Source organism: Sorex araneus, chromosome 1, assembly GCF_027595985.1.
Source record: "Sorex araneus isolate mSorAra2 chromosome 1, mSorAra2.pri, whole genome shotgun sequence".
In the NCBI taxonomy this organism is placed as follows: domain Eukaryota; kingdom Metazoa; phylum Chordata; class Mammalia; order Eulipotyphla; family Soricidae; genus Sorex; species Sorex araneus.
Window position 1 is genome coordinate 90,888,957 of NC_073302.1, and position 16,028 is coordinate 90,904,984.

The 16,028-nt window shown below is 44.3% G+C and overlaps 1 protein-coding gene across 1 annotated transcript in view; it reads right to left on the reverse strand.

The window, feature by feature from the left end:
- The window catches only part of OSTF1 (osteoclast stimulating factor 1), a 50,838-nt gene that overhangs the window by 26,032 nt on the left and 8,778 nt on the right, over positions 1-16,028 (reverse strand). Inside the window, exon 2 of the mRNA XM_004612960.3 lies at positions 1,756-1,802. Within this exon, the coding sequence (XP_004613017.2) occupies positions 1,756-1,802 (47 nt within the window). The remainder of the gene's footprint in view (positions 1-1,755; positions 1,803-16,028) is intronic.

The following is a 16,028-nucleotide window of genomic DNA, read 5'->3' on the forward strand; positions in this document are numbered from 1 at the left end:
AGCAGTAACAAATAGCAACAGGACCGTGAAACGGTTTATCTCCTTTAATTCTCTAAAATTCTACGACCTTACTTTTAGCTTGCTCACAGATGAGAGATGAGATCAGGTGTTTTCCTAACTTTCCAGAGTCACACTAAAGAAGCCGAATGGATCCCGATTCCCCTGTCTGCTTACAGCCTCCATACTTCCCTTCTGAGCACTTCGCAGGCCCTGAGTGCGACGTCTGTCTGTCTGTCTTTTCCCAAGAAGATGGAATTTTCAAGGGCATTCGCCCTGTTTTGTTGTCACTGCACTACCCCAACACCGGGATCAGTGTCTGGCAAATAACTGCTGCCCACTCATCCATGGGTGAACGTGGGTTTGATGAGGAGACTGAACCAATCACAATGGAAATTGCTACACAACTCACTGCCTGGGTGCTTCAGGTGGTAGGGAGAGGGTGCCGCTCTGATAGAGCTGGAGGGAGAAGTCTTAGGGGGAGATCAAGGCGGGTGACTGAGGTCTGAGGAAGATGACTAAGGCCCGTGAGTTTTATAGAAGTCACCTGGTGATGTTCAAGCAAATACTGCACCGTGCGAGCAGAAGCAGGACGAGATGAGCTGGACAGCCTGAGACAAGCGGGCCCTGAGTATGACTCAAGAGGCTCGGCTCTTACACCTCAGCTCTACGGCGGAAAGACACAGACATCTGTGATACTATTCTCTTCCCTCTTTTATTTTTAGTCACCATGAACTATAGTTTCTCATGACGTGGGTTCAGGCATACAACACTCCAACACCAATCCCTTCCCCGGTGTCCACGGCCTCCCACCAATGTCCCCAGACTCCCTCCCCCTCCAGCCAACCTCCATGCTATGCGCTCGTCTAAACTTCCATTTCAGGCACTGTGGTTTACGGTACCAGTACGGCTTCATGCTAACACTTCGCCCGTTTCAGCACCCTGCCCTCCACCCGAGTGACCACTTCCTCCACCGCTGTCACAGAGTTCTCTTCCCTGTCCCCTCCACCCCCACGCGACCTCCCCAACCCCGTGGCTCGTTTCCTCCTGAAGACCGGCTCTCCTGTTCTTCATTTCTGTTTCCTTTAGGCACCTATTTTCCTCTACTGCTTCTTTACACACCCAAATATGTGACAGATCGTCCTGTGTTGGCCTCGCTCCCTCTGACCAAATCCACTCAGCATGACACTCTCTGGGTCCAAGAACATAGTAACAAATTGCATGATTTCACCATTTCTTACAGCCAAGTAATATTCCATTGTGCAAATGTACCATAATTTCTTCATCCTGTCATCTGCTCTTGAACACTTGGGTTGTTTCCAGATTTAAGCTGCTGTGAATATGTTGCAATGAACTCAGGAAAGCAGTATCTTTCCTGAATTGTGCTTGAGTCCTGGGGGTATGGCTGTGACCACATATGTCTTGCTAAGGAAAGGCAGATCGTTTGGGGTAGAGAACTGTCAGGGGGATCATCGTGTGTGTGTGTGTGTGTGTGTGTGTGTGTGTGTGTTTCTGGGAATGGAATGCAAGGCCCTCACACATGCAAGGAAAGTACTTTATCTCTGAGTCACCGCCAGCCATATCTTTATGTCCATTTAAGAGATAAGTAGCTAGAAAAATAGGTAGAGGGTTATAGCACATGCTTTTCATGCAGGGGGCCCAGGTTCAATCACAAGCACCTAAGCAAGGCCAGGTTTGGTCCCCAAACAAAAAAATAAATAAAAATCAAAGTAATGAAAGTTAAAACTGAGTACTTACAGTTCTGGGTTCAAATGTGTACAGAGCTCTGAACACCTTAACTTGCCCTAAAGCAAAAGAAAAACACAACATGTGATTCATTCATTTCTAGGTATGTTCTAAAACTAGTATCTTCTTCTGTTAATATATTATATAATGCCAAATTTTTTTGAATTCCCTGAGAAAATTCCATGTGAGAAATTTAAGTGCCTTTTTCCACCATTGGAAGTAATCTGAATATATCTGTTCACTGAAAGCATGAATAAACATGCCCCTCTAGGAAATGATTTTGCTTCCTTCTCTTGAACAACAGGAGTTGAATAATTATTTGTACTTATTTGTACTTAGCATCTGTCCTTCAAGCCTAACTCAGAGTTTAAAAATAAAAAGTTGAGTGCTTAACAGGTAGACGCCTGCTGGACCTGTGATTTGTTCTCACCATCTGGTGGCTTCATTAATAGTATTCTGCTCTGTGGGATGGCGCCGAACTAAAGCATAAATGTATAAACAAAAACCATTTCTGCTGGTACAGTCTGTCCAGTGGGACATCCACTGGTGATACTCGCCTGTGTCCGTGTGTTAACACAAAGAGATCCTTCATGTGATAACTGCCCATAGCTTCATATTCTTAAAGCAACGACTTAAAATTTTAGTTTCTAAAAGAATACGTCGTGGGGGCTAGAGCGATAGCACAGCGGATAGGGCGTTTGCCTTGCATGCGGCCAACTCGGGTTCGATTCCCAGCATTCCCTGAGCACCGCCAGGAATAATTCCTGAGTGCAGAGCCAGGTGTGACCCAAAAAGCAAAAAGCAAAAAAAAAAAAAAAAAGAAGAAGAAGAATACACCATGGGGGGAAAAAAGTACCTGTGGGACAAAGCTGATTCCATTAAATCCCCCATAAGAGAACAGGGTAAGCAACTTAAGTGAAGAGGAAATCCTACAGCAAAAGATGATGGGAAAGTTGTATCATGTTAACTCTGACCGACCACACACACACACACACACACACACACACACACACACACACACACACACACACACACCCTCTATAATGAGAGCACCAGCATGGGGGAATCTTTACATTCAACTTTACGTGTACTTATACTCCTTACACTGAGCATGTACTATTTTTTTTAAATTTTTTATTGAGTCACCATGTGGAAAGTTACAGTTTTCAGGTTTAAATCTCAGTTATACAATGCTTGAATACCCATCCCTTCACCAGTGCTCATATTCCACCACCAAGAATCCCAGTATAGCTCCACCCTGCCCCCTCACACCCCAAACCCCCCCACGCCCCTAGTCCCCCCACCCTAAGCCCCCCCCCCCGGCCTGTGTAACTAATAAATTTCACTTTACTTTCACTTTGATTGCATACAATATTTCAACAAAACTCATCATGTACTATTTTAATAATCCGTGAAGAAAAGCAAAAATACTTTGCATGGAAGAAGAGTCTCGTTCTTCTAATGGCCCAAATATAGGAGAAACTCAGATCCCGTTAGTGTTTGTGAAGCTCCCATTAGAAGTTTCACAAAACTCCTGTTTGTGATCTGAATTCTCATTCCACTTTGCATTAGTGGCTAACAGGTTGAGAAGCAAAACTGAATACTTTCTATTTGGAGCTTATTTTTCGCCCACACCCTGAGAAAGGAAACACCGAACGGAAGGAGGCGCCGCCAGGAGAAATATTTTTTGCTGAGCTGATTGTCTCTCTGAGGGGGGAGATAGTTATCTTGATTACTTCAGACTTTCCAAAGAGAAGTTACACAAGGAAGTGGGGCACTGGTGACCAAGATCAATAATAACAGAACCCTCATGTCCCTTTGAGACAGTGGCTGCGGTGTGACATTGCTAATTTTGGAATCAAGATCCATTATCAACTTAACTGGGTTTAGATAAGTCAATATAAGTTAAAGAACCTGAAAATCACTTCAAGAATGTCTCCACCCTTGACCCTCTATCTCTGTGCTTCTCCTAAGTATAAACTGTTCACAGTGCAAAGAAAACAGAAGGTTCCTTCGTGGTTTGACTTAAACTGTACATAGATCATGAGGCAAATTCTCAGGCTATTATACAAGGAAACATTCTGTGGCAAGTTGCAGAAAACACCTTCACAAACACAGTTTTCAGTTAATGTTGGGATGTTAGCCTCTGGTGGATAACTTTTAATTAATACACTACAAAAGTTCTCAGCCTTCAGTCCATCCTCAAAAGCTATGGGGAGAGATAATAAAGGCACCAGGGGATATACCTTGCAGGTGGCAGACTCCACTTCCACCCAAACCCCAAATGGGTACCATTCCAGCATCACCAGGCACTCCCCTGGAAGCCCCCTAGCACCTTTGGGATGATCCAGGTAAAACAAGGCACCACAGGACCCACATGGCACTGCATCCTTAGACCCTGAACTCACCGACAACCTGATTAGTGGAGAACCCACAGGAAGCTTCTCAGCACTGCTGGCTCCTTCCCAAAAAAGGGAGCCAGGGAAAAATGAGAAGAAATGGACTGGAAAAAAAAAAAAGAAAAGAAAAGTAGGTGACTTTCATGACTGTATTCCTGGAATTGCTCAAGAGAATAACAGCAATGTACTGATCACTTTTATGTCCTATTTAATCAAACTGCAAGCAATGTTCTTTGAGCGTAGAAAGAAAGTGGATTTGAGGGGCTGGAGCAATCGCATAGCGGGTAGGGCGTTTGCATTGCACGCGGCCGACCCAGGTTCGATTCCCAGCATCCCATATGGTCCCCTGAGCACCACCAGGGATAACTCCTGAGTGCAGAGCCAGGAGTGACCCCTGAGCATCGCTGGGTGTCACCCAAAAAGAAAAGGAAATGTGGATTTGAGAAGATGAGTTACCCTAAAAACACCCCGGAATGTGCCCTGAATTAAGAACTGGAAAATGGCCCGATCTTTTGACTGATGTTTCATGTGAGTCTCCTGCAAGACCTAGCATGTGAGTGATACTGAGGGTTTCGGCCAGGTTCTCCCCTGACTAAGCACGATAAGCAGGTCCCTGTGGCAGCACAGGCCCCTGCTGGTTTCTCACCATGCTGGCTCCTCACCACACCAGGCACACCCTCCCCTGTTCAGGCAACCAGCTCTGCACCACGAGGGCCGAGTCCCTAGTCATCTGTCAAACTACCTCAAACAAACAAAACCTGCAGATCCTAGTGATCTGAAACAAATCGATCATTCCACGTTCACGCTGCTTGGCGAACGTCGTGAAGCAAGGGGTATTTCAGGCAGACTTCATTAAGAATGGCTAGGCTATCTGCTGAACACCCTATCTAATCTTTGAAACTAAAAATACTGACATCAGTGTTAAGAAGGAAATAGAACAATGGGAATTCTTTGGTACTACCAGTGGATACACCTACCAGTGGTTATAATTACTATAAAAATATTTGGCAGTAGCATTTGTTTATTTTTGTATTAACAGACCTTTGGAATTGTATATTTCAGTACATTCTAGAAAAGATCGTCACTAAAATCCTCATTAATCTTCTGCAGAACTAAAATACTGTATACAAAAATGATCACTCCTGAGGTCAGAGAAATAGTACAGCAGGTAAAGGCTGGCCTGGGTTCGACCCTATATGGTCCCAAAAGTACTGCCAGGAATGACTCCTGAGCCTAGAGCCAGGAGTAAACCCTGAGCACTACAGGGTGTGGCGCAAAAACCAAAAAAGAAAAATAATCTCTTCCTGATGGTGTCACTAATCTCAGAGTACTGTGGGTCTCATGGTTTTAACTGTAGTTCATGGCCTATTGGTAGACTGTGAAACTAATTAGTAGTTTTTTACAACTACCAAATGAACAGGAAAGACTAAAAATATACTGTACATGATAAAAAGTAATTACGGTTGGGTGAAATCTTCATCAGCCTGAACAGATGGATTCAGACTGGATGTCTACATTAGAAACTGAGGGGCTGGAGAGATGGCACAGGGCATAAGGCACAGGCTTTGCTTGCAGCCCACTGCAGTTAGAGTCCACAGAACTATGTGCTCACTTAGCACAGCAGGCGGCAGTCCCGGGGGTCCCTAAGCACACCAGGTGCGGTTCTCAAGGGCCCCAGCAATGCTGGAACAGCTGGGGGTTGGGGGGTGTAATTCCTGGCATTGAACTGCAGGCCCAGTTGGTGGAGAATTGTGGGGTAGGGCCCCCGGGCCACCAGAGCACAGTCTGGGAGCCCAACCCCACACACAAAATAGAAGAAATGTACCAACAACACATTTTGGCATGGCCAAAAACTAAAAGCATTTAATTATCTGCCGAAGTCAAACAAACTTTGGGGTCCAAGATTTTATAGACATCTGGGACACAAAACTAAATCTGAAATTCTATTCAAAAAATAAACTAAGATTGTAATTTTATGATTAAAAATTCTGGTCCCATTTTGGGTCCTATACGACAGTTAAATAAAATGGCAAAACCCACAATTCCTTGGCATTATCAACTACAAATCAAGAAGACTTTCGCAAAGCTAAACGAATGGTCTTTAAGATGAGGCTGTGGAAAAAGAAGGTCATCTTGGTGTCTGCTCTGTTTCGGGTGTACAGCTGTTGCCTGGGGTAATACTGTTGTCAATTTAGTATATTTTTTTTCCACCCTAACAGAAAATGACTCAAGTCAAGATTTACCTCCTCTTCATCTTCTTGGTATTAAAGATTGGCTTAAAGCTGATGGTGCAATTTCAGTGAAGGCAATCCCACAAAGGAGACTGTCATTTACAAAATAATCATTTAGCGATGGACTCTTCCAATATTAACTCTCAATCTATACCTATAACTTTTACTATTTATGTCCTACATATTGGACATATAATATGCACGGCCCCACTATCAAAACTAATTTACTCTCCAATAATCACTGTATCACTGTACCACTGCCATCCCCTTGTTCATCGATTTACTCAAGCAGGCACCAGTAACATCTCCATTCGTCCCTGTCATGTGCTAATGTAGTCCAATGGCATATTGGGGGTTATTTCAGGGTCAGGGGGATGAGGATCATCGTTTATTACTGTTTTTGGCATATAGAGTATGGCACGGGTAGCTTGCCACGCTCTGCTGTGCGAGCAGGATACTCTCAGTAGCTTGCCGGGCTCTCTGAGAGGGACAGAGGCTTTTGGGGTGGCCTTTAATCGCCTTTACAAGTGTTCCCAATCTACCGAATGATGTACCAATCTGCACACTGACAAACATGCACCTGCCTGCATCTCCGAGCAGCACCTGGGACATCTGCAGCCTCAGGTTGATCTCCTTGAGATCAACAATATTATGTGCTAACGGGTAAATGCTGGCAATTATCTGTATGCACTGCCAATGGAACGCTTACTGCTAACAGTTTGCCTACTCTGAACCAAAGTTCAACTCATAAGGTCACATGACCCTGATATCCCACTTATAGGACTTTCCCCTAAAAGAGGTATATTCAGATTCAGAGGACCATATGCAGTGCAGGGAGTTGAACCAGGGTCAGCTACATGCAAGGCAAGTGCCTTAATCCTTGTACCTACCATCTCTCTGTCCCATAAACCCGTAAGATTTATAGCAGCCCTACTCATAATCACCAAACGTGTAAACTATATGGGTAAATAAAATGAGGTCCACCCATGCAATAAAATGATACCAACATTTGGTATATACAACTTCAACAATTTTTAAAAAGTAAATTAGAGTAACCAAGAACAAAATAGTGGTTGCTGAGAATCTAGAGTAAGATGAGAAATGTGCTATAATTGCACTGTGTGCTGCAAGTTGTAAGAATCAATGTGTTAAATTTCACAGAACTGTATACCAAAATAAGTATCATTTTTGGGGCATGGGGTGTGCCAGCGATCAAACCCAGAGCCCTACAAACACAAAGCAAGTGCTCTATACTTGAGCAATATACCTGTCCCATGAAACAGAATCAATTTCATTGCATATCAAGTTTGGAAGTGTACAGATTTCTCCAATAATAAAATATAAAAATTAACAATTAAAATATTAAAAATGTAAGCTTTGAAAATTTCCACATACAAAGATTCAGATCAGAATGAAGTCTGAGAGCCTGGGTGAGAGTTTAAGGGGCCAGAAAACTTGCTTTCTGCACACTGGAAACCCAAATTCTACTCCATGATCCCCTGAGCACGACTGAGACTGGCCGCTAAGCGCCACCCACGTTTGAATGTCACACCTTTAGACTGTCTGGTCAAATTAAGGGGTTGCTATCAGCCCTTCCCACGACTTTATTTCAAATCTGAATAAGAATATAAAAATATTTACCACTTCCCACCCAAAAGAGATGGTCTGAATCCATGTAAGAGCTTTCAAAAAGAAAAAAATTCTTTGGACAAGGGAGAAGCACAAAAAATTAAGAATTTGTTTCAAGCTTGTCTAAGAGAATGCAAGGTATATTAATTCTTAATTTAATCACTGTCACTGTCATCCCGTTGCTCATCGATTTGCTCAAGTGGGCACCAGTAACCGTCTCCATTGTGAGACTTGTTGTTACTGTTTTTGGCATATCGAATATGCCACGAGTAGCTTGCCAGGCTCTGCCGTGTGGGCAAGATACTCTTGGTAGCTTGCCGGGCTCTCCGAGAGGAACGGAGGAATCGAACCCGGGTCAGCCACATGCAAGGCAAATGCCCTACCCGCTGTGCTAACGCTCCAGCCCCAATTCTTAATTAATTCTTAATTTAAGTGAGCATTAATTATGAATGCCTTACCTGTGGGCCTGAAAAAACACATTACCACCTCTGAATAGTCTCAGAGTAAGTGAATGTCTTGATATTACTTGTAGTAGGTAACTTATTCTACTAAAGCTGCATGATGAAACCGGATGTTTTCTGCTGAAAAACCAAACAGGAGAGGCCATGACAGCAGCCAGAAGCCAAGGCCATCATTTCCAGGCTCGGGCCGAAGGAAACAGCTGCCCTCTCTGGAACCAAAATGGATTCCCCTGGGCTTTGTACATTCCCTCGACCACAAACAAGGTGATTACCACAGAACAGGATTCTAGAAGACCTCTATTCCTGTCATGCCACAGACTTCCACCCACCGCTCTTGAAATTAAACCACAGAAGTTTAACCCTTGCAAAGAAAATCACTGTAATCACTGCAGTGCCCAAGGTCTTCCCCTGTGAAGACTAAGCTTTTGTCAGCTTAATCAATGGCTGAATAAATAGCAGTAATCCTACAATTAAAAAAAAAAAATGTTTCTGGGGGCTGGGGTAATAGTACAGAAGGTAGTGTGTTTGCCATGCACAAGACCACCCAGAGTTTGAAACCAGGCACCCCAGATGGTCCCCCAAGCTTATGAGGAGGGTCCCTGAACACTGAGCCTGGAGTGAGCCCTGAGCACAGCTGGGTGTGGCCAAAAAAAGGAAAGAACCTAAGTTACTTCCCTCCCACACTGACCCTTGAATTAGGAACCGCAAGAACATGCATTCTATTTGTACGTTTGCAGGATAGAAGTCATTGAGATTAGGAAGGTTGTATTTTCCACCGCTGTGTCAACACCGCCTCTTCTCTGTTTGCCTTCCTTAACCAATTAAAAAAATATATATTTTTGACCTAAAGAATCTGAAGCGTGTCTTCACTCAGCTGCAGGAATGGCTGATTCACTAGAAACAGCGGGCAGTGTGTTCGAAGACAAGAGGGCTCTGTTTATTAACAGCGCGCCTTGCTTACTCATTTCCCCTTTGCTTATACTTCTTAGTGCCTTTCAGTAAATTTGGCTGCTTCCACATCTTGAGGAGTCAAGCCTTTGGTTATTTTCATTTCTTCCCTGTGATATAACATAAAAGGCCCAAAGAGCAGAGTTCAGATGTTGAAATGACGAGTTTATTGCCAACTGCCTTGACTGGCTAAACATTAGAGAAAGGAGTTAAGGCCCCTAAAGACAGTTTACACCAAGACTGCTTTGAAAGTCAAGTTTGTGGAAAAGGGGGCGGGGGGAGGAGGGAGGCAGGGAGTCATAAAAGGAAACTCTATCCCCACACTCGGTATTTCAATTAAAGCGGCCATGCCCTTTCAGCAAAGCACAGATGAGAGGGCCAGAAAGGTAGCTCAATGGGCAGGAGTGCAGGCTTTGCAACATTGCTCTGCAATGCAGTAGGTGCAGGCTTGAGCCTCGCACCTGACGGTCCTCCAGCACTACCAGGAAGGATCCCCAAGCACTGAATAGCTTCTGAGCACTGATGGACATGCCTCCTCCCCCACCCAACAAGGAAATCCCTGGCCCAAGTCAGCAATGCCTGTCTTTGTACAGCCCAGGAGCTTAGAGTGGCTCTTAAATAGTTGCAGCAGGAAATGGGGGGCCAAAAAATAATGAGAATATTTTTCAATACATAAAAATGACCTGAAATCCAAATTCCAGAGTCCATTGGAAATGCCAATGGAGCTGGACACCGCGTACGCCTGTGGGGGCCTGTGCATTCACACGGCCGAGACTCTCTGGGACCCGCAGGAACCTGCATTCTTCCTCCTGGGCCCTTTACAGAAAAAGTCTGCAAACCTCTGCCAGTCTGCGCTTCTGAATTTGGTGGCAAGGCCAAGAGACATGCCAGAGGACAAACGATGACTCAAACGTCTCCTTTATACCAGAACCGCATACTCTGTCTGAAAGAGAATCTCTCCGAGAATGAGCCTGAGTGATGGCACTGAGAATGATGAGTAAACCTGTAGCTGAAGATACTCAACTGTTTCCAGGTAAAACTGGAACTCTCCTGTAACAAAACCAGCTCTCCTGATGGGTGTGAAATTATCCAACACAAGAGGAAAAACCTAATTAGAGAACAAAGGTTCTGCACATCACTTGGAAAAGTCAAAGCTCCCCACTTCAAGTCAGAAAACAAGGATTCTGCGGCTGGAGCAATAGCACAGCGGGTAGGGCGTTTGCCTTCCACACGGCTGACCCGGGTTCGATTCCCAGCATCCCATATGGCCCCCTAAGCACTGCCAGGACTAATGCCTGAGTGCAGAGCCAGGAGTAACCCCTGTGCATCGCTAGGTGTGACCCAAAAAGAAATAAAAATAAAATAAAAAAGAAAACAAAAGGATTCAAATTTTCATATAGAGCACATGCCAAAAAAAAAAAAATGAAAACAGGAAAATGAGTGTAAGAGGTCATTTCATAGGAAACTAGCAAGATATTCACGTATTCACGACAACAGCCTTTACACGGGAACTGTTTTTCTGCATCCTTTCAAGTCACACAGTAGTGCCCCTTCAAATAAAGGATGGATATCCCTATAGGGATCGCATTGAATTTGTACAATGCTTTGAGGAGAATTGACATTTTGACAATATTAATTCTTCCAATCCATGAGCAGAGGATATTTTTCCATTTCCTCGTGTCTTCTTTTATTTCCTGAAGTAGCGTTTTGTAGTTTTCATTATACAAGTCCTTCAAAGAAATGGAGCAAGCGCTCCTGAAATTCATATGGAACAATAAGCCCCCACGAATAGCGAAAGCAATTCTTGGGAAAAAGAAAATGGGAGGAATCAACCTCCCCAACTTCCAACTCTACTACAAAGCGGCAGTCATTAAAACAGCTTGGTCTGGAACAAAGGCAGAGCGGCAGACCAATGGAAGAGGGTTGAATACTCTGACACATCCCCCCAAATATATGACCATCTAATCTTTGATAAAGGAGCAAGAAATGTGAAATGGAGCAAAGAAAGCATGTTTAACAAATTGTGCTGGCAAAACTGGACAGCTACATGCAAAAAAATGGGCTTAGACCTCCACCTATCACCATGTACAAAAGTCAGATCAAAATGGATTAAAGACCTCAACATCAGACCAGAATCCCTAAGGTACATTGAAGACAAGGTCAGCAAAACCCTCCACGACATTGAAGCCAACAATATCTTCAAAGCTGACACGCCACTGGCCAAGCAAGTGAAAACAAAGATAAATAAATGGGACTATCTCAAACTAAGAAGCTTCTGCACCTCAAGAGAAACAGTGACCAAAGTACAAAGACAATCTATAGAATGGGAAAGGATATTTATGCAGTACCCATCCGATAAAGGGTTGATAACAAGGATATACAATGCACTAGTTGAACTCCACAAGAAGAAAACTGCCAACCCGATCAAAAAATGGGGTGATGAAATGAACAGAAACTTTCTCAAAGAAGAAATCCGAATGGCTTAGAGGCACATGAGAAAATGTTCAACATCATTAATCATCAGGGAGATGCAGATCAAAACAACCATGAAATATCATCTCACACCACAGAGACTGGTCCACAACCCAAAAAACAAAAACAACCGGTGTCGGCGTGGATGTGGGGAGAAAGGGACTCTTCTTCACTGCTGGTGGTAATGCCGACTGCTTCAGCCCTTTTGGAAAACAATATGGACGATTCTCAAAAAATTAGAAATTGAGCTTCCATTTGACCCAGCAATACCACTCCTGGGAATATATCCTGGAGAGGCAAAAAGGTATAGTAGAGATGGCATCTGTATTTCTATGTTCATTGCAGCACTGTTTACAATAGCCAGAATCTGGAAAAAAACAGAGTGCCCCAAAACAGATGACTGGTTAAAGAAACTCTGGTACATCCAGACAATGGAATACTATGTAGCCGTCAGAAAACATGAAGTCATGAAATTTGCATATAAATGGATCAACATGGAAAGTATCATGTTGAGTGAAATGAGTCAGAAAGAAAGAGACAGACATAGAAAGATTGCACTCATATGTGGAATATAATGTAACTGAGAAGTACAAGTTGGCAATGATGCAACTTCTGGCAGATATCTCTCTGGACTTAGTTACTAAAATACTAAAATACAGAAACCCAAAACTGTGAGGCCGCTAAGTGTGGTCACTCGACCTCATACCTCTTCATTCTCAGCAATAGAAAACAAATTATCTAATGCTTCCTTTTCAGCAGGTCCGACTTTAGGGGAGAGACTCTCCAAACAATAATAGTGAGTTTTGTTGAAATATTGAATGCAATCAAAGTGAAAGTAAAGTGAAATTTATTAGTTACACAGGTGAGGGGGCTAAGGGGGGGGGCTAAGGGGTGTGGGGATGTGGGTTGGAGCTATACTGTGATTCTTGGTGGTGGAATATGTGCACTGGTGAAGGGATGGGTGTTCGAGCATTGTATAACTGAGACTTAAACCTGAAAACTTTGTAACTTTCCACATGGTGACTCAATAAAAAAATTTTTTTAAATATATAAATAAAATTTAAAAATTAAAAAAAAATAAAGAATGGACTCCAAGATCTCCCATGTAAATCCACAGGACAGTCACACCTACCATAAGCCCTCTCTGATGGTCCTGTAAAAAGGCACCTGACCCCGCGCCTTGGAGCTGGACACGCCACAGATGGCCCCTCGCTCCAAGATGAGTCCTGGAAGGCGCGGGAATGTCAGGGCAGTCAGAGTTGGGGGCGGAAGGCTGATCGCGAGTTCCTTAATAGCCAAGATTTTTTCTGGAAAGACTAGAGAGAAATCTGAAGAAATGTATTTGAGTGCCAGGAAAGGTCAGGGGGACTGAAACCTAAAGAAATGTCCTGGGCACATAGGCTGCCTAAGCCCCTGTGCTGATAGACCCAAGCCCATGTGCCGCCCACCTCTTCCCTCTGAGGTGTGGACATCCATGCGTTCCTGGGTAACGCTGGGGCGTGCCAACGGCTCTCTCTTCCTTTGGAGAAGCGCACATTCTCTCCTGAGAGCACTCTCTCTCTCTCACTTTCTCTCCCTTCCTCTTCCTAAAAGCCCCAAATAAAATTCTTTTACCTCAGAAGAAAAAAAAAATGTCCTGGATGTGGCGAAGAACCTATGGTATATGTACAGAGTGGAATACTACTCAGGTGTAAGAAAGGATTAAGTCACGCAATTTATTGCTATGTGGGTGGATCTGGAGAACATCCATGAGTGAAGAATGAAGCTAGAAAACGTGAGAAAACAGTGATGAGTGAAGTAAGAAAAAGAGCGCGAGACACAGAACAATTTTCTTCATACATGGGATTAAAGGGGGGGACAGCATGGAATGACAAATGGCCAAGGGCAATGGAAACAAAGAACATGAGAACCGGTCCTCAGTGGGAAGCTGGTCACTGGGGAAAGGGGGACAGGTCAGGGGAAGGGACACTGTGAGAGGAGGGAGGGGAAAGTGCCAGACTGGGTGGCGGAGGGAAACTAGGGAGGGTGGGGGGGTCACTAGTGAGGAGACGGATGTTGGGACACCATGAGCCTGAAACTTACAGAATCGTGAGTAACTGGAACTTTGTAGGACTCAATTAAAAAAGTAAAATTAAGAAGGTTCTGGTGTTTTCTCAAGCCAGGTCAGCTACGGCGAGAAGGGTTCCCTGAAAACACCTTTTAGGATAAAATAACAAGGCCACCCCAAACGGAAGGCTGTCATTGTTCTGACTGAAAGTTAAGATGAGGTAAGCACAGGTCCATGCTTTTGGAATACCCCTTCTCTGGAGCTGGGGCTCACCACTCTCTCCCTCCCACTCGGCCAAAACACAAGCCCCAATCCCCGCCCCCTGGCTTGCAAGCTGCTCAGAAACTTTCCTTTTTTAAAAAAAAAATCTTCACTTATGGACATACAGAACATCTTTGCTCTCTGAACACAGGACCAGGGCTGGAGAGATAGCACAGCGGGTAGGGCGTTTGCCTTGCACTCGGCCGACCCGGGTTCAAATCCCAGCATCCCATATGGTCCCCTGAGCATGGCCAGGGGTAATTCCTGAGTGCAGAGCCAGGAGTAACCCCTCAGCATCACCAGGTGTGACCCAAAAAGAAAAAAAAAAAAAACAGAACACAGGACCAGGGTCAGTGACGGCAAAGAACAAGACAGCTGGAATCTGCCTTTCCAGTTTCGGGAACCCCCCAATATGCCCCCCAAGCCCCAAGTCTGCAAAACAATTTGCTGTTTATTATGTGACAGATTGGCAATGAAGATAATAATCTCTTTGCCCACAGGCACAAAAGAGGGAAAACTAGGTGTTTTCTCGGGCAGCAGTTTTTCACAGATACAGACTGGCCATCTAATTGCAGGCTTTCATAATAATTACTAGGAATTTGCCTTCTTTCAGTACCCAGCTGTAAAGTAACCTCCTTCTCTGGCACCAATCCTGACTAGCTGTAATTTTTCGCCTCTGGTTTTAAACATACTAGTAGAAAATTAATACTCAAGAGCACTGACGCAATTTTTTTTTTTTTTTGGCTTGAGTCACACCTGGTGATGCTCAAGGGCTGCACTCAGGAATTACTCCTGGTGGTGCTCTGGGGATCACATGAGATGCCAGAGATCGAACCCGGACAGCTGCACGCAAGGCAAACACCCTGCCCACTGTACTATCCTCCTGCCCCACACTAATGCGGTTTTACCCATGAAAAGATTTTGTGTGCTGGGGCTGGAGCAATAGCACAGCGGGTAGGGCGTTTGCCTTGCACTCGACCGACCCAGGTTCGATTCCCAGCATCCCATATGGTCCCCCCGAGCACCGCCAGGGGTAATTCCTGAGTGCAGAGCCAGGAGGAACCCCTGTGCATCGCTGGGTGTGACCCAAAAAAGCAAAAAAAAAAAAAAATGATTTTGTGTGCTATGCGTTTGTAGCAAGAAAATGTACTCCCATCGAAACTACTTTTTCTTTTAAGTACTGTATTATATCAGAATCACTATAAGGATATACATATTCTCTTTTATCTTACTTTACTATTTTGGATTTTGAGCCCCACATACGCAGCTGTGCTCAGAGCTTACTCATAACCCTGATTCAGCAGGGATTACTCCCGAGAGCTTCGGGGATCAACTGTGCAGTCTAGGCAGCAAACCATAGCTGGCAGCGTGCAAGGAAAGCGCCTTACCCATTGTACTATTTCCCTGGCCCTAAATATCATTTAAAAAAAAAAAAGTCAGGTTTTTTTAACTTGTTTTGTTTTATTTTCTGGCAGAAACCTATAAAAATAATGAGTGGACTAATAACCCAGTCTTGGAAGGAAAATTAAAAATGCTCTTTCTTCCTTCCAGCAATGAAATATGAGAATTACTATCAAGCAAAGATTGAACCTAAGGGCCGGAGCGATAGCACAGCGGGTAGGGTGTTTGCCTTGCACGCGGCCGACCCGGGTTCAATCCCCGGCAACCCATATGGTCCCCCAAGCACCGCCAGGAGTAATTTCTGAGTGCAGAGCCAGGAGTAACCCCTGAGCATCGCTGGGTGTGACCCAAAAAAAAGCAAAAAAAAAAAAAAGATTGAACCTAAATCCACGGCTTACTCCTATCCAGGGAGGGCAGAGAGACAGTCCAAGGGGTC